The 24,415-nt window shown below is 33.6% G+C and overlaps 3 protein-coding genes across 7 annotated transcripts; all 3 read right to left on the bottom strand.

Annotated features, from left to right (window-relative positions):
• Positions 1-1,524: 1,524 nt before the first annotated feature.
• LOC114178280 (BTB/POZ domain-containing protein At5g41330) lies at positions 1,525-3,369 on the bottom strand. The gene has a single exon (XM_028064097.1). The coding sequence runs from the start codon at positions 3,199-3,201 to the stop codon at positions 1,825-1,827; it is 1,377 nt and encodes a 458-aa protein (XP_027919898.1). The 5' UTR covers positions 3,202-3,369; the 3' UTR covers positions 1,525-1,824.
• Positions 3,370-5,965: 2,596 nt separating this feature from the next.
• LOC114178605 lies at positions 5,966-8,440 on the bottom strand. Of its 2 annotated transcripts, none has more exons than XM_028064611.1 (2): positions 8,117-8,440; positions 5,966-7,553 (listed from the first exon to the last, which is right to left on the bottom strand). In XM_028064611.1, exons 1-2 carry the CDS (start codon positions 8,231-8,233, stop codon positions 6,285-6,287), a joined length of 1,386 nt encoding a protein of 461 aa, XP_027920412.1. In that variant the 5' UTR covers positions 8,234-8,440; the 3' UTR covers positions 5,966-6,284. The 2 variants fall into 2 exon arrangements, with proteins under 2 accessions (XP_027920412.1, XP_027920413.1); XM_028064612.1 differs by having other exon boundaries at positions 5,966-7,538; positions 8,117-8,436.
• Positions 8,441-12,385: 3,945 nt separating this feature from the next.
• On the bottom strand, positions 12,386-22,278 carry LOC114175778 (puromycin-sensitive aminopeptidase). Of its 4 annotated transcripts, none has more exons than XM_028060575.1 (32): positions 22,215-22,278; positions 21,056-21,136; positions 20,896-20,940; positions 20,591-20,731; positions 20,426-20,501; positions 20,222-20,298; positions 19,743-19,856; positions 19,541-19,615; positions 19,334-19,441; positions 19,035-19,247; positions 18,881-18,942; positions 18,705-18,732; positions 18,533-18,619; positions 18,259-18,284; positions 17,954-18,017; positions 17,765-17,845; positions 17,543-17,590; positions 17,403-17,421; positions 17,236-17,240; positions 17,129-17,140; positions 16,992-17,048; positions 16,792-16,901; positions 16,635-16,715; positions 16,331-16,514; positions 14,623-14,771; positions 14,398-14,536; positions 14,153-14,299; positions 13,989-14,070; positions 13,724-13,899; positions 13,114-13,341; positions 12,928-12,999; positions 12,386-12,816 (listed from the first exon to the last, which is right to left on the bottom strand). In XM_028060575.1, the coding sequence occupies exons 4-32, from the start codon at positions 20,651-20,653 to the stop codon at positions 12,736-12,738; spliced, it is 2,664 nt and encodes an 887-aa protein (XP_027916376.1). In that variant the 5' UTR covers positions 20,654-20,731; positions 20,896-20,940; positions 21,056-21,136; positions 22,215-22,278; the 3' UTR covers positions 12,386-12,735. The 4 variants fall into 4 exon arrangements, with proteins under 4 accessions (XP_027916376.1, XP_027916373.1, XP_027916375.1 ...); XM_028060572.1 differs by lacking the exon at positions 22,215-22,278 and adding an exon at positions 21,853-22,131; XM_028060574.1 differs by lacking the exon at positions 22,215-22,278 and adding an exon at positions 21,853-22,131 and having other exon boundaries at positions 21,056-21,130.
• Positions 22,279-24,415: the final 2,137 nt, after the last annotated feature.

Genomic DNA, 24,415 nt, shown 5'->3' with positions numbered 1-24,415 from the left:
CAAAATATAATATATTTCTTATGAATCCATTTTCAGATAATTACAAATTTTGTCCCAAAAAGATAATCAAACTATTATATAAGAAAGTTAAAAAATAAATTTGTTTCATCAAAATTTGACCATTTAAGTAAAACATACTTTCCAAATCATTTGAACACGAATTACTCAACCTTTTCTATGAATGATGTTGAGTTTTATAACATAATAATTCATCCTAACAAACAATCTCCACTTTTTCTACCATGATCATAACTTTACTACACCGAAAATAATATAAGTTCTTAAAATATTAAACACTCATTCAAATTTCATCAACTAAATTCAAAACTTCTAACTTAAATAAAATCTAAAATTTTAGTATTTAATGTCAAATAGTACAACCATTTAACAATTCATTTAAGTTTACAAAAAAGTATTAAGCACGTGCCAAATTTAGAACAACTTCTCATAGAAGTCAATGTTAATGTTACATACAAACATTCTCTTATTCTTAACCTTTCTAAAGGTTCTGTTTTCTCATAACAAAATAGTGAATTTCTATTGGGACCCTTATTTTACTCAACCTACTCATACTATTGGGTTTTGTTTCATTGTTTCCAGCCCAAAGTTCAATAAAATAAAAGCCCAGATCACTTCTGATAAACAACGCCTAACCATCAGTCCTTAACCTATTTCTCATAAAAAGAAACAGCTAAATTTCCAAATCCTTACAACTTTTTTCATATAAATTTAGTATTCATATTTTTTACAAAATTTACCGTTCTCTAATTTTAATTATATTTGATAAATAATACGAAAAGAATTGTTTTTTTCTGATGGCTCCAATTAAGAAAAAGTTTTAAACCAATATGTTTGAATAATTGAGCGCCTGAACCAAATAATGCATGAAGCAACGAACTAATTATTAGTTTTTTTTTAGTGCAAGATTTGAAGTCATACAAGTGTACACAAATTTTTTCAACATATATTTTTATACTTTACGTAAATCCCACGAAAAGATACAATTTCAGCATATTCCATAAAAATCAATTTACTATTTATAATATATACATATTTTTGTAAATATATGCAATTTTCTCTTTAATCTCCAAATAATATTAACCAATATTTGGACACGGGTCTTGTAGTGAAAAGACCCAATTCCCTAATTTTATGTTTTCAAGGCCATTTCTGCACTTCATAATTTTAACTTACACTTCAAAAAAGATTATACATTCTAAAATACGAAATAAAAAAATACATTGAAAATTAAAAATATAATTTTTTATATTTTGAAATACACAGTCTAGAATGCAAAACTTTTACGTGAACGAACTAAGTTGAAATTATAAACATGCATGAAGAAAGGTTATTTCTTTCTGCACCCCATAATTTCTTTCTTTAACCTAGCGGTCACACCTCTTGCATCTCCATACACAGGTTCTTCTGCACCTCCATTAAATGTATCACCAAACTATCTTCAAATTGATAGTTTCCTAAACAAAAACTTTGACCAAAAAGAACAAGAGAATATCAAAAGTAAGGTACATGAATCATCGTAGACAGCTATTCATATTTGTCTCACTATACCAATATTTGATAATTTACAAAAGAAATGTCAAACAAAGAAAAAAATAATTGACACAATTTGTCAAATTGGAAGGTGGTAGGGTAGGCATCTTACCAAACACGAAGAATGTACAAGGCAGGGTTTATTTACAATATCTTTTCACCAACAAATTTAAAAATTAAAAAAAAAAAAAATCTTTGTCTTCTCTTTTGAATGTAACTAAACTAAATTGAATATGGAAGAAAGAAAAGAATAGAAAGAAAGTGCATTGAGCATCAAAATTCCCTTGAAGAACTCTGCCACACCTCAACACATTGCTGATCCTTCCTGGTTAAGAACATGGTGCTTCCTCCAAAGGCCAAATTTGTGATCTTTGCACCACCCATGTCTCTCATTCTACCCATCAAGTTCTTCTTGAAGATTCTCCCACCATTGCCACCACCCATGACAACCTCAGACCAGAGCTCCACGTCACCACCCTTCGTGCAAAACACTTGATTCCCCTGCGTTTCGATTTTGCACCCAATCCCTTCCTTCTTCCCATTGTTCGTAACCTTCCTTTTATCCCCGAGACAAACCCACGCGCTCTCAGTGCTCAAATTCCGCATGTCCACGTAAGAAGCTTCGCCAGAATTCACCCCAACCTTAAAAATTACCGACAACGGATCGCAAACCGCCACGTCAGCAAAACAATCCACCTTCTCGGAAATTTCCCACACAACGTTTCCGGATCGAACATCCCACAACCGTATGTTACCGGAAACGCCGGAGGGACCACTGTGGGACCCAGAGGCCATCAACAGATTGTAACCCTCAATCCACTGTAACTTCGTCGCGGGAATTGCCGAATCGATGTCTGCGCCGAAGATTTCGTTGTGACCGATCTCGGTGATGGGGGTTAGAGAATGCAAATCGTAAACCATTATGGAATTGGAGTTTCGGCGCGAGGATTCGAAGCTCACGAACATGTTTTCCGAGGAGGCTCCGATGGCTTGGACGGTGGACCCGGATTTCGTGACGTTTTCCCAGTTTAGGGTTTCCCTGACGCGGCCGTTCTCGAGGTCCAGGATCTGGAGGCCGGAGAAGTCGTTGGCTCCGGCGGCAACCAGAGTCGGCGAGAGCGCGAGGAGGGAGTCCACGGCGGTGAAGTGGGTGAGGACGGTGGCCTTGCGGCGGAGGGACCAGTCGAAGGAGGTGATCTTGCTGCCGTGCGCGACGTGGAGGGCACCGCAGGCTGCGTCGGCGGCGAGGGCGGAGGGGGAGTCGCGGCCGTTGAGGGGCAAAAGGAGGGATTTTTGGAGGTTGAAGGGTTCCAATTGAGAAGAGTTGGAGAGGGAATTGATGAGGAGGGTTTCGATGCCGTAGAATTTTGACTCAATAATTAGGTCTTGGAGATCGAAAGCTTTGGCCTTTGAGGGAAGGTTTCCGGTGCGGAGGAGAGAGAGGAGGAGCGAGAACATTTCCGGGTCTCTGTCTATGAACGGCGTGTAGATTCCAGAAGACTCCGCAATTCTGGAGAAGAAGGTTTTGGGACCCGCCGAGGTTAGTGTCTGTTTGGTAGTTTGGAATACTTGGCCTCCGACATCGATGGAAACTATGTTGGAATCGGGCTTGGGGAAGCCAGCTGGTTCAGAACCTGCAAAAGGTGGCATTTTTGTTGTTGTTGTTGTTTTGATGTGAATAAGGAAGAATGAAAGAGAGAAGAGAAGAGAAGTTTGTGGTGTGATTGGAGTTAGGAAATGGAACGAGGATGTTTGGTAGATGGAGAAAAATGAGGGGGTTATATAAATTGTGATGGTTGACACAATAGAAATGGTGGCTTATGGTGTGCCTTAAGTGTAGGATCTGGTGGGACTCTAGAAGGAGCAATGCCCAAAAAGTCTTAGGGTGGGTCAATCAAAGATTGTCCACTCTTCTAGATTTGCATAATTGCATTACATCATTGCCAACGTGTTTTTATTACTTTTTTTTTAGATAAAAACATTATATTATTACTCTTTCGCCGCCCAAAATGGACCGTTTGGATTTTGACGAGAGACTAGAATAGAGGTAATATATTCAGAGAACTGCGGCCAGGATCTCTCTACTCTACTACTGGGCATTCTTGCACGTTTTTTTCAATTTCAACGGCTGGGTCAAATTTGGTGCCCCCAAGGTTTCGACTATTTTAAGTTTGTGTTACGAAGGAGAGCTTGTTTGACTATTTGACCACTTAACATTATTGATAAATTAATAATGTTTAAAGATTTTCCAATAAGCTAGTTTTAGTCAGCAGATCGAATTTTTACGAGCTTATGGCGCCGAGATTTAGTAAGAAGATACAGAAACAAAAGTTCTACCTTGTTTCCAATATTGGTTAGTCAGTATAATTTCTAGAATGTTATATATGTTTGGAAGCAATTGGGTCCTTAGTCAAGAAATGTTTTTTAATGTACATAGAACTAATAAAAATATACGTTTCAGTATTGATACTTTGCTTCTGTAAAAAAAAAATATGGATACTTTGCTCGGTCTAGGATTGACCTTTTAAATATAAAAATGTATTTGTGATTTTCAAAAAGATAAAAGAAGTGATGGTCAAGCATGCACACCAGGATTAGAAGATGGAAACATCTAGGAAAAAGGTAAGTTTTGTCTGAACTGGACCTGGAGTTGCTTACTTAGGCCTCTGAGGAAGAATGTGCTGGGCCTTTTACTGTCCCTCATTATACTCCATTGACAATTCAAATGAACCTAAATGGAGTGTGTTTGATTTTGATTTCGTGTACAGTCATACCAAATCCAGTTTAAAATTATGCATATACGACTTCAAATTCAATGTAATATTAACTTTTTTTCCAACACCAGTTTCATTATTATCCTGCCATTTCAACACCTATTCATTGGACTTAACATTGACTTAACTAAAAAAAAGTATATTTTATTATTGACTACCAACATATTATGCAATTTTAAATCATGCAACTCTTTTGCGTAAGAATTTTAGAAGGGAAAACAGAAATTGGGAGTGTTTTTGATGAAAAAAAAAACAAGTAAAGAGAGTAAAGAATAAGAAGAGAGCAATGAGTGTATCATGTATAGCCCTTACAAATAAACTAACTTGTCATGTCTCATATTGGGTTTTTATGTTGTTTAGTTAAGTATCTATCGGAGTTTTTATGTATTGTTATTTGTCTTGTTTGTTGTTGGTGGTTTCTGGATCTGTCCTCCATATTAGACTACTTTATCCATTATATATGATTAGACGAATCTTGCAATATGCATTACACAACTTTGTCCATATATTAAGTAGACGAGTCTAACAATACACATATATGAGTGTGTCCATATCCTGATCAGGTGAATCTAACAATCTAACAGTACATACTAAACGAGTTTGTCAATGCATTGATTAGACAAATATAACAATACACATTATATGAGTCTGTTCATACACTACACGAATTTGTATTTTTAACGAGTCAACTCTACATATTTCTGTATATCCTTTATACCTTTAGATAGTTCACTATATTCTTGCACATGTTTTATCCTTTATATTTTTACAAAGTCTATTATTTATATTTTTATAGATATATTAATTTTTTACACTTATACAATTTTTAAGACCGATTCTATTCAAAACTAATTATAAACTTAAAATATTTATTTATTTTTTCTCAATATCTAAATCTCTTTATAAACACACAAACAAATGTAAATTCGTCCATAGACACTAGTTTACCACTAATTTTTAATAAATTAATATATGATTCAAAAAATTTAATAAAAAAATATTTTTTTAAAGTATTTAATTTATTTAAAACAAAATAAAATAATGTTTAGAATTCGTCTCCTAGACAACTTAATTTTAGCATCCAAATGCACAACACAAAAAATTTTGTTCATCAAAATTCGTCTCCAAAGCAAAAGGAATTCCCCCAGATGAATAGTGAAGTGGTCTATTGTAGGAAACAAAGTCTCTTAAGGTCCAATGAGGTTAATAAATTTAACAATCGGTCCACAACAGGAGGAAAAAAAAAAAAAAGAAACCGTCCATATCATACTAGAGAGTGATACAAAACTCCCACATGGTACACGGGGAGTAGGATGAGTTTTGAAGGAAAGCAAACAAACATTCTGTTTATTGTAGGAAACGTGTCTTTTACTAAAGAACATTATAGTTCAAATGAGGGACTTCGTCTCCCAATTTTTAATCACTTGGATCAGAGTTAATCCTGTATTTAACTATGCCCAATTTCAACAATCTCAAAATTACTGACTCCATATCTGAAATCTAATAACACAACAAATGTTACCAACATTTGTTGACGTTGGAAAGTCCCATGAACATTCACTTTTTCAGAATATTGAATTCGCACGCACGAATTTTGACCTCGGACCAAGGTTCAAATTTGGTGTATTCATACAATCCGATAATCATGATCTTTAGCTATATATAAAATCAGCATCATCAGTCAACTATATTACATATATAATCGTAGAGGGTACATACGCTAAAAATGTACAGCTATTTCTAACACAAACTTGGTAACAACTACAACACATACCTTAAGCAAACTACTATTATTTTTTTTTTTCGGGGTCATTGGATTCAAAAAGGAACCCCATCACTGTGTTAGACTTGCAAATCTTAATTTACGATGATTCAATCTAGCATGTGTGCTGTTGGGTTGTGTCAAGCATATCATGGCACAAAATCAAAAACCAATGCCAAATTCGTGAATCATTATGGTTAGCTGACACCAGGTTGAATCATTGGGAAAAAGGACCAATCTTTGGTGGCCCCTCTCTCCTTCCCTGCAACTTTCTCATTAGCCCACCAGTCAGCAACTATATTGGGAGCAAGAGAATCCCCTCCATCTGCTTTATCAAAGTTGAATTCTTTAGCAGAAGCAAGAGTTAGGGACTGATCCTTCTCGTAAACTGTTGCATCATCTCCACTCAAATTGGTTTCCAGTGGTTGATCACTGTGAGTCTCAGCAAGAACTTGTTTCTCACTGCACCCGGTTTCTGCAAATTTTTCTTCTCTGTCTGCTGCTGCTGGAGCATCGTTTTTCAATTTCGACATGACCTTAGTCCATGCTGATGCCGCCGCTGGCTTGTTTTCCAGAGATTCCAAGACTTTCTGGGCAGATACATCGAATGAAACTCTATGATTTATACTAATCTCATTAACCCGATTGTTGCTTGGACGTGGGGACATTTTGATCTCAGAAACCCAATGATTTGAAAGAAAACCAGCTTTTGCAGCATCAGGGGTGAGAGAGCCGGAACCTTGGTTTGACTTTCTGTTTTCATACGCAGAGAGTTTATCAATGCTGAGAAGCTTGGGAGGGTCTGCTCTTTGGAAATCAAGAATATGAGAGAGCGTGGCATTAATTTCAGAGTCAGGGAGCGGCGACGAGGCGCCGGAGGCAGAGATGGCGGATCTCGGTGATATGAGTTGACCAACCGGACTTCCGGGGTGAAACTGATATGACTGGAAATCATAGTGAGATATTTGGAAGCGCTGAAAGGTGTCAGCATTCTTGTTGTTGGGGTCAAGAAGCTGAGCAAATGGAACCTCCGGCGAAGAAGGGGTGGTGAGGTGGACAGATTCGGGAGGCGGGGTGAAAGGAGCGGTGGAAGAGGCTGAGAAAACGGGTGGTGATACTAATTGGGTTTCGTGCGCAAAAGGGCCAATGGCAAAGATTGAAGCAGGACCACCGGGAGAGTACATGCTGGCAGAGACACAAGTGTGTGAGATTTTACCGACCGGTGAGTGTGCGGTTGAGGGAGGTTCTGATTGAAAGAACGACGCCGGAGATGAGGGAGGTGCGGCGAAGGGGAGTGTTATGGTCGGTGGTTGTGTTGAAGTAACGGTTGCAGCAGGATCTGCTCCATTGGGGGTTGTTTCTGGAACAAGGATGGCATGTCCAATGCGCTTTCTGTTTCTTTGATATCCAAAACACCCTATTTTGCTCAACCAGCTTCCCCATCCTTTCTTCTGCAACCAAAATAGCTGAATTAGATGTAAGGAATCAAATTGATGCAGTAAGTAAAAGATCCAAATTTCGATGCAACAAAAGAAAATGAGAAACCCAAACAATCATACTGAGTTTTTTTTTTTTCTTTTCTCTGAACTGTGCATATATTATCAGCAGGTAAAAAAACTCTGCTTCCAAAATAGAAGACTTCCACAATTAAAAACAAAACAAAAACTATTCCAAATTATTAGTACTAACTCGTCAAGAAAACGACTGATATCAACTAAAAGCATTCACAGTGAGAAAAACCGAGGAGTTCCAAGCACAGGAAAATCCTAACATTGTTCAATTATTTCTCTTTTCTTCTTCACGACCTCACTATCTAGAAAACGAAAAGTTTGCTACTTTATTTGCTCGTGCACAAGGGGGGAAAAGAAGAAAACAAAAACAAAAACAAAAAGATCTCTTCTTTTCGGAAAAGAGATCAATCAATTATAAAATAAACTCAACCAAACTGAAGACACAGCAAAACTCGAGAAAAACAACCCGAAAGAAGAAAAATGATCGAAACCCATTTTTTGATGGTTGTAACTTGTACCTGGGAAGGAGGTTGAGAAAGGCGATTGTGGGAAGCAGAGGCTATGGCAAAAGCAGCAGCGTTTATAGTGTCGAAAGTAGTGTTGTTGTTAGCATCAGTCCCATTAGTCCCTCTCATGTCTGTGCGTGAGCGATGAGAAAATGTTGCGGAGAAGAAGAGAAAAGGGGGGTGTCGGAAGCATAAAGAAGTGGGAAATATTAGGAACAGAGTTGAAGGGGGTTATGATATGATAGTGGAGAATCAAATCTGAGTTTATGTGTTGTGGTGTTGTGTTGTGTTGTGGCGTGAGTTGCGTTGGCGTGTATTTGTGTCGTGTGTGAGTACAACGCTGTTATGAGTTGAGGTCAAACACGGCAATGACTTGCTCCTCATGTGATTAACGAAGACCAAGTTCTTGCTTTTTTATTTTTGTATAATTTTGTTTTTTTACCCAACTACCCTTCTATTTTCTTCATTGCACATTTTTTAACTCTAAAATAAAACCAATATTATGTTATTTATCTGTATACAACATGAAAATTCATACAGATACTTTTCAAATTTTCAACCTAGAAAATTATCGTGTTTAATAAAAATACAATAAATGATCCAAGTAATTCAAAAGTATCACCTAATATGTGCTACTTGTAGAAACTATTTTATTATTTGTTAAATATAAATAATTAAATGGTGTTGTTGATTGATGGAGAGAGAGAGAGGAGTGGTGGTTTACGTTAGCGTGAGTGCACGTGTGCACACCCATTTTCTGGATGACTTTAGTTTCGTGCGCAGCACCATCCCACTCACCCCTGTGGGCCCAACTCATCGATGTGGGGCCACTATAGCCCATGTGGGCCAATCTTCTTCTCCCTCTTTCCTCTTTTACCACCCCTTCAAATTACTTGCACGAATGCTCAATCTCTATACTTTATTTATTTATTTATTTATCACTCATTTCTCGATGATATTATTAATTATTCTCCCTCAAATTCAGGCACAAAACATCATTATGGATCTAACTCAAATCTTTTCATTCTCTTTTTCTTCGTTAACCCTTTTTTATATCATCATTAACATACCCTTTTAGTCTTTCTTTAATTCTTTACTTCTTTAATTTTTTTTTTAAGTTAACATGGGTTGTATTAAAATAGTTTATATTTTGAAATGATGGAAGCAACATGATAAGAAATATTTTAGATGTGAATTTTGTGTTTAGGAAATGCATGAAGAAAGGTATTTTGTTATGTGAATTTGAGTTGTCTACGAGGTTGAAATTTGGGTGTGTTGTTGTTGAACTAACGTGGTTGGAAAATAGAAAGCATGAAACAACTCCACAATTTTGGAAACTGTAGTCTTTTCACTCCACTCTGGTGTTGCCACGAGTCATGATTCTTTCCTCGCTATTTTCCTTTCAATTTTCATCTTTATGTTTGACAAAACCAACACAAGAAAAATCAGATCTCCAACGTGCATATTTATGAATATTGAATATTAAACTCAAATGGATAACAGACAAAATTTAATTAATTTATTTTCATGCATGAAAGGAAAAAATTATTACTTATCCAAAACAAAAATACTCAATACTTTGTAAAGTAAATGAAATGAAATGAAATGATTCACCTAAAATGGTTAAAAAGGGGAACTATGAATAAGGCATGAGAAAGAGTGTGATGATACTAGGTTTGTAACCAAAAGGCAAAGCTAAGACATGTGATTGCTTTTGTTTTGGCCTCCTCAAAAGTAATCCTAAGCTTTCTAATTATTACCCTATGTCTACATGCACCTCACTTCATTTTCGATTTTCTTTTTTCAAAATAAACACATTAAAAAAATTACCCAAAAAATCATATTCAATAAAAATGAAAATAAATCTTTATTTTAAGAATGAAAATAGTCAAAATTATACCTTTTTTTTTTCATTTGTCTGTATTTTAAGAATAAAATAGTTAAAGGAAATCAAAGTATTTTACTTTCCCCTTTCATCCTATTCCGGGTAAATTATTGGTTCCTATAATTGGATTGTAAGACTATACACTATAGGAAGAAAATTGTGAAGGGCTAGGTTCCCTAGGTTGTGATGTTTTGATGCCATGAAACATGGTGATTGGCATTTTGCAAGTATACATGATCATAGTCTAAATGTGATTAATTAATTAATTAATTAAATTTTAATTGCAAAGAGAAATTGTTGAAGCGAATTTGGTCCAAATATCGTGAAGAGTGATTTTGGTAGTTGTTGGTATGATATGAGGAAGAAAGGTTGAAAAGAGTGGGGTAGGAATAATAATAAAAGTCATAGATAGATTCTTTTCCCTTTTGCTTGTGTCCTAGGGTAACTGAAATAACAATTAAACTGAAGACTTTTTGAGGCTATAATTAATCTATGTTTAGATAGCAATCTTGTTAGATAAATGGGGACACCTTTTTCATCATTGGACAGATAGTAGTAAGCATCACAAGTGATAATATCAATTTTATCATTGTGCTACTTAATTTTCTTTATCACCCCACCTTTTTATTTGACTTATGCAAATGCAAACAAACAATTAAAAATACCATTTTTCATACAATACATTTTCGTAGCTACTTATTCTGGCATCCACCACTTTAATAAACAATTAAGAGGCCGAAAATATAGTCTCAAAGTTTTAATTGTGTTTAATTAATCTAGTTCTTCTTCTGTATAGTATTAATGCAGAACAACATTCTTGAAAGTGTTTCACAAAATAAATTTCTTCAAAGAATTGTTTGAATTAGGCTCATTAACCTTTTTTTAGTAGTGTGTAAACTAGTTAATTTATAGGATTGAGTAAAAGGATGGCAATTTACATAACGTATTGTGTTAATTATTGAAATTTGGTGCTAACGATAAATTTATTATTCTTCAATTAACCATATTGATATTTAATTATCCTAGTCTACGTATTTATTAAGGGTAGAATATTTAGAATATTGAAAATGTTTTTAGAAATTCCAATTTTAATACGGTCAAATTTTAGAAGTAATACAAACTCGTGTAACTCAAACATATATGTAAAAGAATTATATAAAATAATTAATTGTATAAATAGTAATATAAACACAATTCGTAACATAGGAGAATACTAAATTCTCTAATATGACCAAAATAACTCTAATAAATACTATATAAGTGTCACTATCATCTCACAGTTTTAACAATTTCAATCTCATCATTTTCTCCATATCTATTCAAAATTTGTCTCTCAAGCTATATTTAGCATAACATTTCTATCTTTATTTAGTAGCTGACAATTTTGTTCAACCTTAAATGGTTTATATACAAGGTTTATAGAAAGATAGTAAATAATATTTTTTAAAACATTAGATTCTAACTCTATACTTTCTTTATCTTTAAACTATATTAATTTTTACTAAATAAAGTAAAATTTTAATATATATATATATATATATATATATATATATATATATATATATATATATTCTTTTTACTCACAAGGTAAATTTTTATTAATATTTTAATATAAGATAGAAATATTACTTAAGATATTGATAATGATATATAATAATTAGTTTTATGATAATTTAACATTACAATTATTATAATTTTACCCCAAAAGTATCTTTTTGGGGTAACTATGATATTCATTCAAAGTATCTATCCGTTCATACAATACTTTTTATTTTATTTTAAATTGGACTGTAAAAAAAAATCGTAAGAACTAGAATTATAAGTACTTCGAAGATATATATTTAGCAATAAATTCAAATTATACAAAAGTTGACATTAACATACTATTTCTATTATGTTATTTTATCAGTCACTTAATAATTTTACTAATATAATGAACTAGATCCACAAATTTCAATTATTAGCTATGAAGTTTGAGTTCTCATCAAACTTGATAGTTTAGTCAAATGTTATGAAGTTTGAGTTCTCATCAAACTTGATAGTTTAGTCAAATGTTGTGTTATGGAGTGAGAGTAACAACTCCAAAAATGACAATTTCTGTAAATGTATGCCATTAATCGCGACCAATGTCATAATTTGCTCTCAGCTACCAGTCTTATTTATGGAGAGGAGACACTTAGATGGAGATGTAGATGCTAAAAAAACTAACTGTTTTGACTTTCTCACTACAGCTAAATAATACACTTGTGTACACAAACCAAGCATCTATGTTTTATAAATGTTTCTGGTACACACTACGTACTCAATTAGGTCTGAAATATAGGATCAGGTAGATGAGAGTTGTTAAACGGGCATCAAACGTTGGTTAGGAGGAAGGTGCAAAAGGTGTTATTGCAGTCAAAAAGAATAATGCAAAATGCAGTGTTTCTTTTTAGACTTCCGTTTTTAAAATAGTTGAAAGAAACAAATAACACAATCAAAAGTAAAAAGACGGTATAATCATATCCATTCAATCGTTTTTAAATACCAAGATCAATTAGTTCACCTTTTATTATGGCGTAAAGCACTAACATCCTATGGAAATCGATATCAGAGGTCATCAGTGTAGGTGCATGCAAAAAGAGAGGCACCCGTTGTTGCGCCAAAGCTTGCACAGGATAGAGATCGTTGTAGCAATTGGTTTCCCCACAAATATATCATAACCGTCTAAAAGACAGCTTGGCAGTTTTCTTCGTGTCAGTGACAATCAAACAGCTAAGCTTTTCGATGCTATCTCAAACACATTCTCCGATAGTCCATTACTAGACACGATCTTCTCCAATTGTGCCTGAAAAACATCAGATTTATTCAGCAAAGCTAATACCCAACAGCGACAATTCAATTAAAAAAGAGAAAATGAGAGCTAATGTGAAAAAATAATAAAAGCTTATCACATTACCTTTGCAAGATTTTGTCTGCTTTCGTCATAACGCTTCCATCTTGAGAAGGCTGACACCATTCTTGAGGCAACCTGCATTCCTCCAAACCAATAAATTGTCAAATACAACATAAGGATCATCTAGCAATAATAATACACACAAACGAACTAATATGTAACTAAAAAAGAAGGCCAATGTGAAATGACCTGAGGATTTAGCTTGTCTAGTTGCAGCACAAGTTCTCCCAAAAATTCGTAGCCTGATCCATCCTTCGCGTGAAAGTTCACCGGAGACCCACAGAAACCTCCAATGAGAGAGTACACTTTGTTGGGATTGCGCAGGTCAAATGCTGGGTGGTTTAACAGTTTCCGCACATTCTCAACATTACCAGGAATATCAGACGTTGATTGCAGAGCAAACCATTTGTTCACCACCTGGAAAGGCAAGCAACGTATAAAATAGTAATACAGAAACCCCATTGTAGGATACCATCAAGCAGTAGGTAGGAAGAACTTCTAAAATAAAACTGAACATATGAACACATATAGGTGCACAAACTTGAGAGATTGAATAGTAGTCAGCTAGGCGAAAACAGAGAAGACTTAAAAAATTAGTGTAGGCGTCACAAGGAAGCAAGCACTGTGCCTTTCACAAATAATAGTTGGTATGACAATCGTTAGCATCTTAAGTTTAATCCAGCCTCACCACCAAATAGGACGCTAATGTGTATAACACACGAGATAGAAACGAATGGAGAAAACAAGCACAACAAGAAACTTAATTCCAAAACTAGTCATTAACGATCGAGATATTTACCAGGAAATCATGCTTCCACTTTCCATAAAAATCAGCTAGAACATCATCACGGGTTTTACCAGGTTTTTGGGCTATGGCAGCCAAAGCCGCAAATTGTTCAGTCATGTTTGTGGCAGATTTGTACTCGTGCAGTGCAAGCTCGGTGAATTCTTGTTCCCCGAGGCATCCAAGATAAGCTACAAAAAAGAAAATGATCTTGCTGGAATCATCCATGTAAATGTATACTAGTATGTAGCAAGAGATACGTGTATATATATATATATACCAAGAGCAATATTCTTCAGAGCACGCCTGGCCAAGTTTGGGTGATTGAAGACATATGTTTCTGTGCTCCTATTATTTACTACCTGCAAAGGTAATTGAAGATATTCAAAGAATGAAGAGAAGATATTTTTAAAATTCTAGACTGCTTCAGAGGGCAGGTCATACTGTGTTAAAGAACTCTAATCTCAGTTCACTTGCAAGCTGATTCCTGATGAAAGTCCGAACAGCATGAACAGCATCTGGATCTGCAATCTTCATCATGTCCATTATTTCTCCTTCCCCAGGCAGAGTTATTGCCTTTGCCACAAATTCCTAGATGATAAAAGAGCATAAAGTTCAATTAGTGAAATAATATGATAAAAACTAATCAACAAAAGAATATTACAGAGAAAACATTGTGCTAAGCATACTTTGTCCAGACTTAAGTCACATAGAATACTTTTGAACCCGTTAACAAAGTTGGGATTCAAAACCAATGGTTTGTTATGTTGAAAATCATCCACCAAGTTGAGCATCAACTTTCGTGCCAAAATTTGTCCGGCCTCCCAACTGAATCATTTGAATCAGCTATTCAACAAATTCCAATTGAGCTATCAAATAAAAAAGAATAAAATGCAACTTCAGAGGAGACAAACCGGTTGAATTCATCAGAATCATTAGCTAGCAGGAAAAACAGGTCGCTCTCAGTGAGATCAGATTCCAGACGAACAGGAGCACTGTATCCCCGTAACAAAGAAGGAACAGGCCTCTCAAATATATCAGTGAATACAAATTCTTCCTCTTTCTACTCCAGATACAAATAAAATTATCAGTTAGTCACGAATATCAAAAAGCTTACCCATGCTCTGCATCTTATTCCATTTCAACAAAAACCTACGGCTACTGGGACATAAGTTATGCAATATTGGGTACATAGGTAAATAATTACAATTTCTGTGCCATTTTTATTCAACACAGTTATTTAACATGAACGTACTATGTAATGAAACAAGTGAAACTTTTACTTTGTAGTATATCTGATGTCAGAATAACTATATGTTCATAATTTAACTACATAAGGTAATGGATCCAGAAAACTTCAGTGGGGAAAACGCAGGAAAAAAACATTTGTAAATTTTAAAGAATGGATGAATGATGAGAATGCTACAATTTGGCATGAGGAGGAGATAACTGGCTAAATGAATTTGTTCATTAAAAGAGGAAAAAGGTCAGTGTTTGGAGTCATTGACTGATCATAAGCCTATTTGGGGTGGCAAAAAAAGAAACTGATAATATAGATACAGAAAATTTTGAAAAATGTGTTGAGTCCATCAATGACCATAAAGTAGAAAATATTTCTGGTGACGGAGACCAAGCGACAACTTCCATCCCCGTACATTCCCATCCTAAAACAGTTCGCAATGGGTAGGATTTCCGGGGGAATTCCAGTGAAAATAGCTTTAATATTTCAGTTCTGGACGGAATAGTCCTACATATTCTGAAAGGTGTAAAATTAAGAATAATGCAAATCATTAGAATTTCCTCAACCTTAAAGAAGTTCAAGATTGCAGTAGTGACTAATGAAGTCACTGTCAAACAGTAGTTATTTCCCTTGAAGAGAAGAAAGGGAAGAAGGGTGGAAATTGCAACTGTATATTATCCACCTGCTACAGAGTACATGTTAAAAACCTGCCTGACAACCTTAAAACCACAGTTTGGCCAGTGTTATTGGGAACCAGCCAGGTAACCAATCCATGACCTCAGAAAAATACGGACGATTTTTGAGAACCAACCAACCAGTTCTGAGAACAAGTTTGAACGAACAAGTTTGTGGTAATTTTTAATTTGATATGATATGTTTTAAATATAAAGAAAATCGCATGTAATTTTCTTTCAATTTTTAATTTATGTTTTAAAGATAAAGAAATCACATATTTAATGAATATTACAACTAGGTATAAATTATTTTATCAATTTTATAAAACATAATTTACTTTTACTCATTTATATTATTAATCTGTCATTTTATTTTGTATTCTACATGTAAACTTGGTTATTATAACAGGGCATTGATGTATTTTATTAAAATTCAAACTCAACTATTATGATATATTTCATTTGGAGTTTTATATATACTTTGAATCTTGAGACTATATATAATGATGTTTTATTTAGTTTTTGTTGTTACAAACTTATAATATTGTACTTATTTAATATTATTTCATGAACTATTTAATTAATACTGGTTCGACCACTGTTAAATCATTAATCCTTCGACTGTGTCTAAACTAATTTCGTGCAGGTCTGGTTTTAAAAAATGACTTACAAAGTTCAAATAAACATGAGACAGAAGTTATAAATAACCTTGGTGACTCTAAGGACTGTAGTGTAGACTGGTTGATTACTGTTTGAAACAGATTGCAGAGTCCCATTATGATAAAGACTTGAAAGAAGTATGTCCTTGCCCTTGGAATCAAGCAAACCCACTGCAACAGGAATGAACGTGGGTTCCTTAACTGATTGTCCGGGAGTTGGCGGTATCTCTTGACTGCAAAAATGTCCTCATCAAACATACTAAAGACAACCACAAATAAAATCCAAGGCTAATATACCTTTAAATCACCCAATCAAAAAGGAAAAACCAAAAGTTGATGTTTTGTTTGTGTACCTAATCTTCAAAGAAAAAGTATGTGCTTCTGAATTATAAGAAGTGTTTATTTTCACAACAGGGGTCCCAGCTTGAGAATACCTGAACATTAGCTCGTAAGTTAATACAAATTAGTATAAGATAGCAGTGAGAAAAAAATGAAGCCATAAATACACACCATGACAAGAAATTTGCAAAATCAGCATCATTTGCATCCCGCATGGCAGAGAAAAAATCTTCACATGTTACAGCTTGACCATCATGTCTCTTGAAATAAAGATCCATGCCCTGAAATATGCGGAGTTTGTAAGAGTTGAACTTTAAATTAAGACATTGCAGGTAACACGGTTGTTATAGGCATTAGATAAACATTCTTACTTTTCGGAACCCTTGACTTCCTAATAAGGTTTTGTACATTCTGACAACTTCAGCCCCCTGTTACATAGGATCATAAGAACAAAATGCCACAGAGAAGGATGTAGAGGGACTAAAAACAGTAGTGATTATGGTCAAACCTTTTCATAGACCTGCAGAAAAGAACGACATCATTATAAACAATTCAATAGCTTAATGAGAAAAAAATAGAGACAAAAACGTCACAACCAAAGAATCTGAAACATACCGTAACTATATATTGAAATAGACAATAGGGCCACATCAGAAATTAATCCACATGTGTGGGCAAAATGATAGATAAATCAGTAGAGCACAGCAAATTATTACATAATATAGTAAAATTTTCAAATACGAAATTGACTCAATTATTTAAGTTCTGTTAATATGGCATGCCTGTGTAGAAGTTGTCCATCTGTCAACATAGAAAAAAAAAAATATGAACACAAACTTAGAAGCACATATATTAAGGGGAATGACGGTAAAATATATTTTTGGAGAAAAAGGATGAGGGGAAATGATTTTCATATTCTAACCTTGATATAAGAATGTGGTCGCACTGGATGGGCCATGGGGCCGGCATCCTGAAAAGGAGTTAAAAATATCAGAATACTACCTGACATCATGGTATTTAACATTAAAAGAATTGTAAATAAGATAAATTTAAATTATATAGATACAATGACAGGAACAGTCAGAAAAATGTCACTGTAGAACTCACAAAAATAATCAGAACACAGAAGGAAAAAGAAAGTAACCTGTGGAAACTGGTAATTTCTAAGATTAGAAACATCAGCAATACGCTTCACAGTTCGACTTCCCATATCAGATGAAAATTCCTGCCAATAATCAATACATTACATTGAAAAAAAAAAAAAAAACTCAACGGAAGGAAAACATTGCATTGTCTAAATTGAAGCATAGGAAACTGGGATACGGGTGCTTGCCTGATCGCGAAAAACTGTGAGACCTTCTTTCAGGCTAAGCTGGAACCAGTCTCGACAAGTCACTCTGATATTATTAAATAAAATGTTTAATTCAAGTGTTAACACACCCATGGCAATGAAAAGAAATAAACATATAATAGACAAATGTGCTGCAAAAACCCAGGTTTACAATATCTCAAATAGGTCAAAATTGAAATAGAACTTAGTAGGAAAAAGTTTTAGGACATTCTATGAATGGGAATAAAAAAGCCTAAAAAATAACAAGTTTGAAAGGATAACAAGATCTATGGTGTGGATAACGTCACCTGTTGCCAGTCCAGTTGTGGAAATACTGCAAAATAGACAACAAATAAGATCTAGTCACCATTAAGAAATATGCTATGGTCACAATTATAAAATAAGCTCTGCACACAATTAATAAAATTAGTTTTGGAAAACTAACTCCTCAGAAATTATAGTATCTAATAGTTTTAGAAATAAGCTCTACTGACAATTAAGAGATAAGCTCTGGATACAATTAGGAAAATTAGATTTAGAAAAGTAGCTCTTATAAAGTTATAATGTCGAATAGTTACAAACCTCATGTCCAATAACCCCCAATATTGCAGCATAATCTGCATCAGTAGCAGTCTCTGGAGAGGCCAATACAAGCTTTGAATTGAAAATCTGAAAATAAGAAAAAAAGTTTATGTAAATGTCAGAAGAGAACACAGATGACCAACAAAGACAAGCTGACAAGACGGGGTCTAACATTCAAGCTCTTGTTCTCCATCGCTCCCCTGTCAAACACAAAACAGGTATACCATATTACTTTTCTGCACTCTAACATTTCGTACTATCCCATCTCATCTCGTAATATATATAAAAGGCACAACGTAGGGAGGGCCACATCATTAAAATCTAAAAAAATTGGTAGATGGAAATTACATGTTAAAATCTGGGACAGCAACAACATTGAAGAGATCCAGGTCATATTCAAGTCCAAAAACCTGTTCAGAAAGCATATGACAAGACATCAATGTATATTGCGACCCGAAGTAAACCATCTGATCTAATAATTTAAAATTAAACAAAGACATACATCTTCATCCCACTTCATAGCTGCTTTCAGAGAATACATAGCATGTGCAGTCTTAGGTACATCTTCTGCAGGTGTCCATATCCTAAGGGATACATTCCGCCCTGAACGGGTAATAAATGCGTCATCTCTGCTCTGTAATTGTCCGGCAACCAAGGCAAACAGGTAACAAGGTTTCTTGAAGGGGTCTTCCCAAATGGCGTAATGCCTCCCGTCCTACAGTGTAGCATAAATATTGTCCATAAACAGTACACTAACCATGTAGATAGCCTCCACAGCTATGCATTACAAGATAACATTACCTCTAGGTCACCTTGCTCAGCCAGGTTTCCATTAGACAATAACACTGGATACAGTGATTTATCAGCCTCAATTCGAACTGTATATTTTGCCATTATGTCAGGTCGATCCTGTTGGAAGGTAGGATCCATTAGTTCCATGTGAAAAATTTAATCTTATAATTTAAATATACGAACAGTTTATCATATTGATTGCCTTAAGATGACAACCTGATAAAATGTAATTTTACGGAAACCTTCAGCCTCACATTGAGTACAGAAATTCCCAGATGATTTGTAAAGTCCCTACAGCAAATCAAATCCACAGTGAACACAGCTTCCTTCCCTCAAGCACTAAATTGTGGTGATTAAAGAGGAAAAATAGCAATGCAATGAAGAAACAAACTATATAACGAGTAGAATGTTCATTAACCTCTAATGATGTATTTTTCTGTGGATGAATCTCTGTGACAATTTCGAGATCATATTTACCACTAGGAGGTGATGGGATTGTGAGATGACGTACATCCAAATGATAATCTTCCTCCTATAGATGAATGTAACAGAATTAATATCAAATAGAGTTACACAAGTAATACAACAATCTAAACCTAACCCACCATCACTACCAATATAAAGTGTTTCGGAAAGTAAAAACAACTATGGTTTTAACTAGGAAGCACAAATATAAAGTCTTTCTGAAAATGAAAAACAACTAAGGTTTTAACTATGAAGCATAAATGTGACGTTCATTACACATAAAATTAAAATCAGTTGTAATAATATGAATTTCATTGTCTGAAAAACTTGCAAGATGGCAATGAAACTCAGCTGGTGATTAAGTTCATAAAGTAGCCAAGTTGAAAAAAAAAAATACATATATACATACACACACACAATAGATATATATACCTTCAAAGCCTTTCCATTCAGCTTAACTGAAACTAAACGTAAATCTTGTCCATCTAAAACTAGAGGTGGAGAAGAACCTGGTGCACAAAATAGAGCAATTAGAAGTGATTTAAATAAATATGAAAACTGGTAAATTACTTGGACAGTATAACTCAGTAGATTCAACAAGATACAAGTTCATCACAAGGAAACATAATTATCTACCTTCAATGCGAGGATACACAGAAATTTTAGAACTAACTATTGTCTTCTCCTCTTCCAGGTAAAATTTTAGATCCACCTGTAATAGTTACATACAACACATGAACAAAAGAATAAATAAATTTTTAAAAGTAGCAACAACATGAATGAAAACTCCTGTAAACTTACAGTGTCAAAGTAGTAATCGGGCATCTTATAATCCTTTAAGAATATTTCCTTTGGTGTCTCCATTTTAGATTCTTCAACTTGCTTTGGTAAATCCTCGGTGGCAACAGCACAAATTAGCCTCTTGCTTACTTGCTTGACCCTCTGAAACAGAATACAGGAACAAACAAGATCAGGTAACCAAATAAGCAGATAGTACATAAACGTTGAGTCTGAAAGAATCCACAGACATAAGGTAAAACGAAACATCTTTAAAAATGCAACTAAATAAACAACAAAGAAAGAAGTTCAACACAAATTAAACTTACTGGTAGTGGAGTATATAATGGGGAATACTTCTTTTGGAAATTAACCTGTAAAATCCACGTCAACAGTATTACATTCACATGACAACATTAAATGATAGCATTATATTTTTTAAAAGATCCTTTTCTTGGTGTATGGAGCTGCAAAAAGAACGAATGAAACCTCCGAAGCAACGGAATGCTTGTATCGGATGTTCCTTTTTGCTGTATTCTGAAAATAACCAACACCGCAATTAAGCTGAAGCTGCAAAGAAGGTGGTAACAATCATCATAATCCACAGAGGAGTAAGCAATATTGCAACATTCAACATGTTATTCTCAATTGAAAATTAAAAAGAAAAAAAAAACACAGACAATAAATCTTAATACAGGGGGAATGTATCAAGTAAGAAAGTCATTAACAAGAATAGTAAGAGAAAAATCGGATCAAACAACCTTCATGGATAGTCAAAATTAAAAGTATTTTAAAGAAAAAAGAAAATTTAGAAATTTCACATCTGTTTATCCCATTTGTAATAAGATCTAATTATTTATATTCACTTTTGATAGTTCATGTACACAAGAAGCCAAAACTCGAGTTCAGAAACTTCTCAACATCAAATTCGACTTTCAAAAATGCAGTTTGAAAAAAACATCATGCCATTCAGGGATTGGAGTAATGCAAAAAGTGAACAAGTGTAGGAAATAAAGAAAGCACACACGAAAAAAAAAAAAAAAAACAAAACATGTTTGCGTAACAACTGCCATACGTATAACAAAGAGTATTCTATATTGATTTTAAAAAAAGAGAAAAAAACAATACGACAGGAGAAATAACACAAGCTCCTACGACCAAAAATCCATTTCTCTGAAAGATTTTCGTTATTCCAGAAACAAGAATTGCACGCGGTGGCGTGGTGGTGACGGATACGTAGAATCAGAACAAAAACAAAGTGAAAATGTGTATGTATGGATAATCACAGGAGCAGGGGAGATCAAACCCAGTAGAGTGTTCCTCGAAAGAGACAATCTCTTCGATGGCAGAACCAACCGTGCCATTTATCGCGAACCCCTAACTGAGAGCTATGGATTTCCACAAAAACAAAACCACAAAGACAACCCTTTTAAACCCTAGATCACCGTGATTTTTCGTTCTTATAAGCGGATGGGGATAAGAAGGGGTAATTTTGAATTATGGACATCAAAATTCAAAAACAAAATAACAAAACCACGAAAAGGGATTGGATAAACCTGATAAGGAATATCTTGTGTAAATAAAATAAATAAATAAATAGATAAATCTTGCTCAATTGCAGAAACGAGGATGTTTGAGCTTCCCTCACCGGTTTCTGCGATGAAAGTGCAATGAACAGGAAGAAACAAGATCGAAAGAACACGAATAAATAAAGAACGGAAGATATTCAAATAATTATTTATTACTTTTATTCGAATTTAATTAATTAATGGAAAACTTATTCGTATCAAATGTGTAATTATAATTTATACTGGATGGATAAGCATTAGGGAGAAGTAAAGTATTGATTTATTTACTTTATAGTGTTAATCGGTCTTGCTTCCCTTTCATTGGTTCCTTTCTTTTATTAGTAAAATAAGTCTTTAGTTTTTGTTTTTCTCTTAAATTAAATGGATATGAAAATAATTAAGGAGCAGCAAAGTATTGATTTCCTTAATAATGTTAATTCATAGTATGCTGTTGTATTATTATTTTTTTTACATTTGTATTGATATTGTATTGTATGTATTAGTTTTATGAACTTGTGAGGCTGTTGTTATTTTAATTATAATAATAATATTGTTAGTATGCAGTTGTTATTCGGAGTTTATCTCAAAATCTTTTGTAATTTTAAATTTAGTCATTTGTAAATGATGTAAATTGACTTCGTATTATTTTTTTCGCAATGTTAAACTGATTCATAAATGCAAAATTCCACATAAGATGGGTTAAATTCCGAAAACACTTGTCTTATATGACTTGCTTACTTAATTTGTCAATGCAGTACCAAGAAATACAATAATAACTTTAGGAACCGATTTCAATGAAAGCATTTTCTTTTAATTTTGACTTACTTTCAATATTTTTAAAAAATATTAATAATTGAATTATGTCAAATGTAAATTATAAATTTAGGTTATAATTGTACACTTAAAGTTTTTTATTAAAAAAATTTATTTTATTTTATCTAACTAAAAGTAATATTTTATTTTATTTATCTAAAAATAATAATATTTTTATTTGATTTATAGTTCGGTCTCCTACTTTTCTTACAATAACTTTTTCCTTGTGTTTGTTTGTTTGTATATTAATAAAATTATCTTTAAATTATTAAATGTAATAAATAATATTCGTGCATGATTGATGTTTACATGTTAAGTAGTCATTCGTGGCTATTTGGTCTTCATGAATGTTTAATTGTGTTTTTAAGTGTACAACAAAATTGTGAATTATCAACTGAGTCTCTAATATTTATATTTATTGAGTACTCAATTATATAAATTCTTTCGTCAAATATACTTTTTAACTATTTTTTTAATGTAACAATTAAGTTGTTAAATTGTTGATATGATTATTATTTTGTCATGTTTGTTGAGTTGTCTCATATATAATTTTATTTATTTTTTAAAATTTACAATTTTATAATGTTATCATTATATTATCGTATCGTTATATTGTTTTATCCTTATATCGTTATATTATCATATCATCATAACATTATGTCATCAAATTGTAATATCGCGATATTATCATATTGTCATATTGTTAGAAAATGATTACTCAAATAATACTAATAATAATAAAAATATAAAATGATATAATAATAATTATTAAAGCAATAATAATACTGAGACATATATATAAATCAAAGAATATTAATCAGAGACTTTATAATTATTATAACAATAATAGATAAAAAGTAAATGAGGTAAAGAGTAGAAATAGCCTGGGTTGAGGCACGCATAACGCTATCCTTAGAGATAAAATGTCCCTACTGCACAGGGCTAAACAAATATGTCAATACACAATCATATGTGTTTCTTATCATATGCGTTTCTCTCCCAAGATACAACAACCCGTCAGATCAATCGATGTTCATTATAGGTTCTAATCAGTAGGTGCACGTTACGGCCTTGTGCATGTATCTTGTTTCATGAGTGTCACTTAGAGACTTGCCCATGTCTCACAATGGCGGCCCCACCATCACACTCACTAGGTAAACCCTCAAATGGTGGTTTGTGACTCACACCCCTACAATAATTGTCATTAGATTTATTAATAGGTATTTTATAAAATAATTCACATACCTCAACTATTAGGTTTATTAAGAGGTATTTTATAAAATAAGCATAATAATGCACATACTTCAACCTTATTATTGTCACAATTTATAGTACACCTCGCCATAGGAATGAGACATAAAATTTAATCAAATTATTTGGTGTACTTTAGTCAATGACAACTTTGTTGTTACCCATTGAACTCCATTTCATGGGATCGCCATTCATGTGGAGATGGGTGTCCATTGTT

The sequence above is a fragment of the Vigna unguiculata genome, chromosome 3 (genome assembly GCF_004118075.2).
Source record: "Vigna unguiculata cultivar IT97K-499-35 chromosome 3, ASM411807v1, whole genome shotgun sequence".
In the NCBI taxonomy this organism is placed as follows: Eukaryota; Viridiplantae; Streptophyta; class Magnoliopsida; order Fabales; family Fabaceae; genus Vigna; species Vigna unguiculata.
This window is presented reverse-complemented; position numbering and strand designations above follow the sequence as displayed.

Coding starts and splice junctions, on each gene's coding strand:
- LOC114178280 (XM_028064097.1), bottom strand. CDS start 3,201: ATGCCACCTTTTGCAGGTTCTGAACCAGCTGGCTTCCCCAAGCCCGAT.
- LOC114175778 (XM_028060572.1), bottom strand. CDS start 21,930: ATGGCACGGTTGGTTCTGCCATCGAAGAGATTGTCTCTTTCGAGGAAC. Junction 16,515..16,634: donor ACTTTTTCTTTGAAGATTAG/GTACACAAACAA, acceptor ACATTTTTGCAG/TCAAGAGATACCGCCAACTC. Junction 14,300..14,397: donor GTGACTTAAGTCTGGACAAA/GTATGCTTAGCA, acceptor TTTATCATCTAG/GAATTTGTGGCAAAGGCAAT.
- LOC114178605 (XM_028064611.1), bottom strand. CDS start 8,233: ATGAGAGGGACTAATGGGACTGATGCTAACAACAACACTACTTTCGAC. Junction 7,554..8,116: donor TTTCTCAACCTCCTTCCCAG/GTACAAGTTACA, acceptor CATCTAATTCAG/CTATTTTGGTTGCAGAAGAA.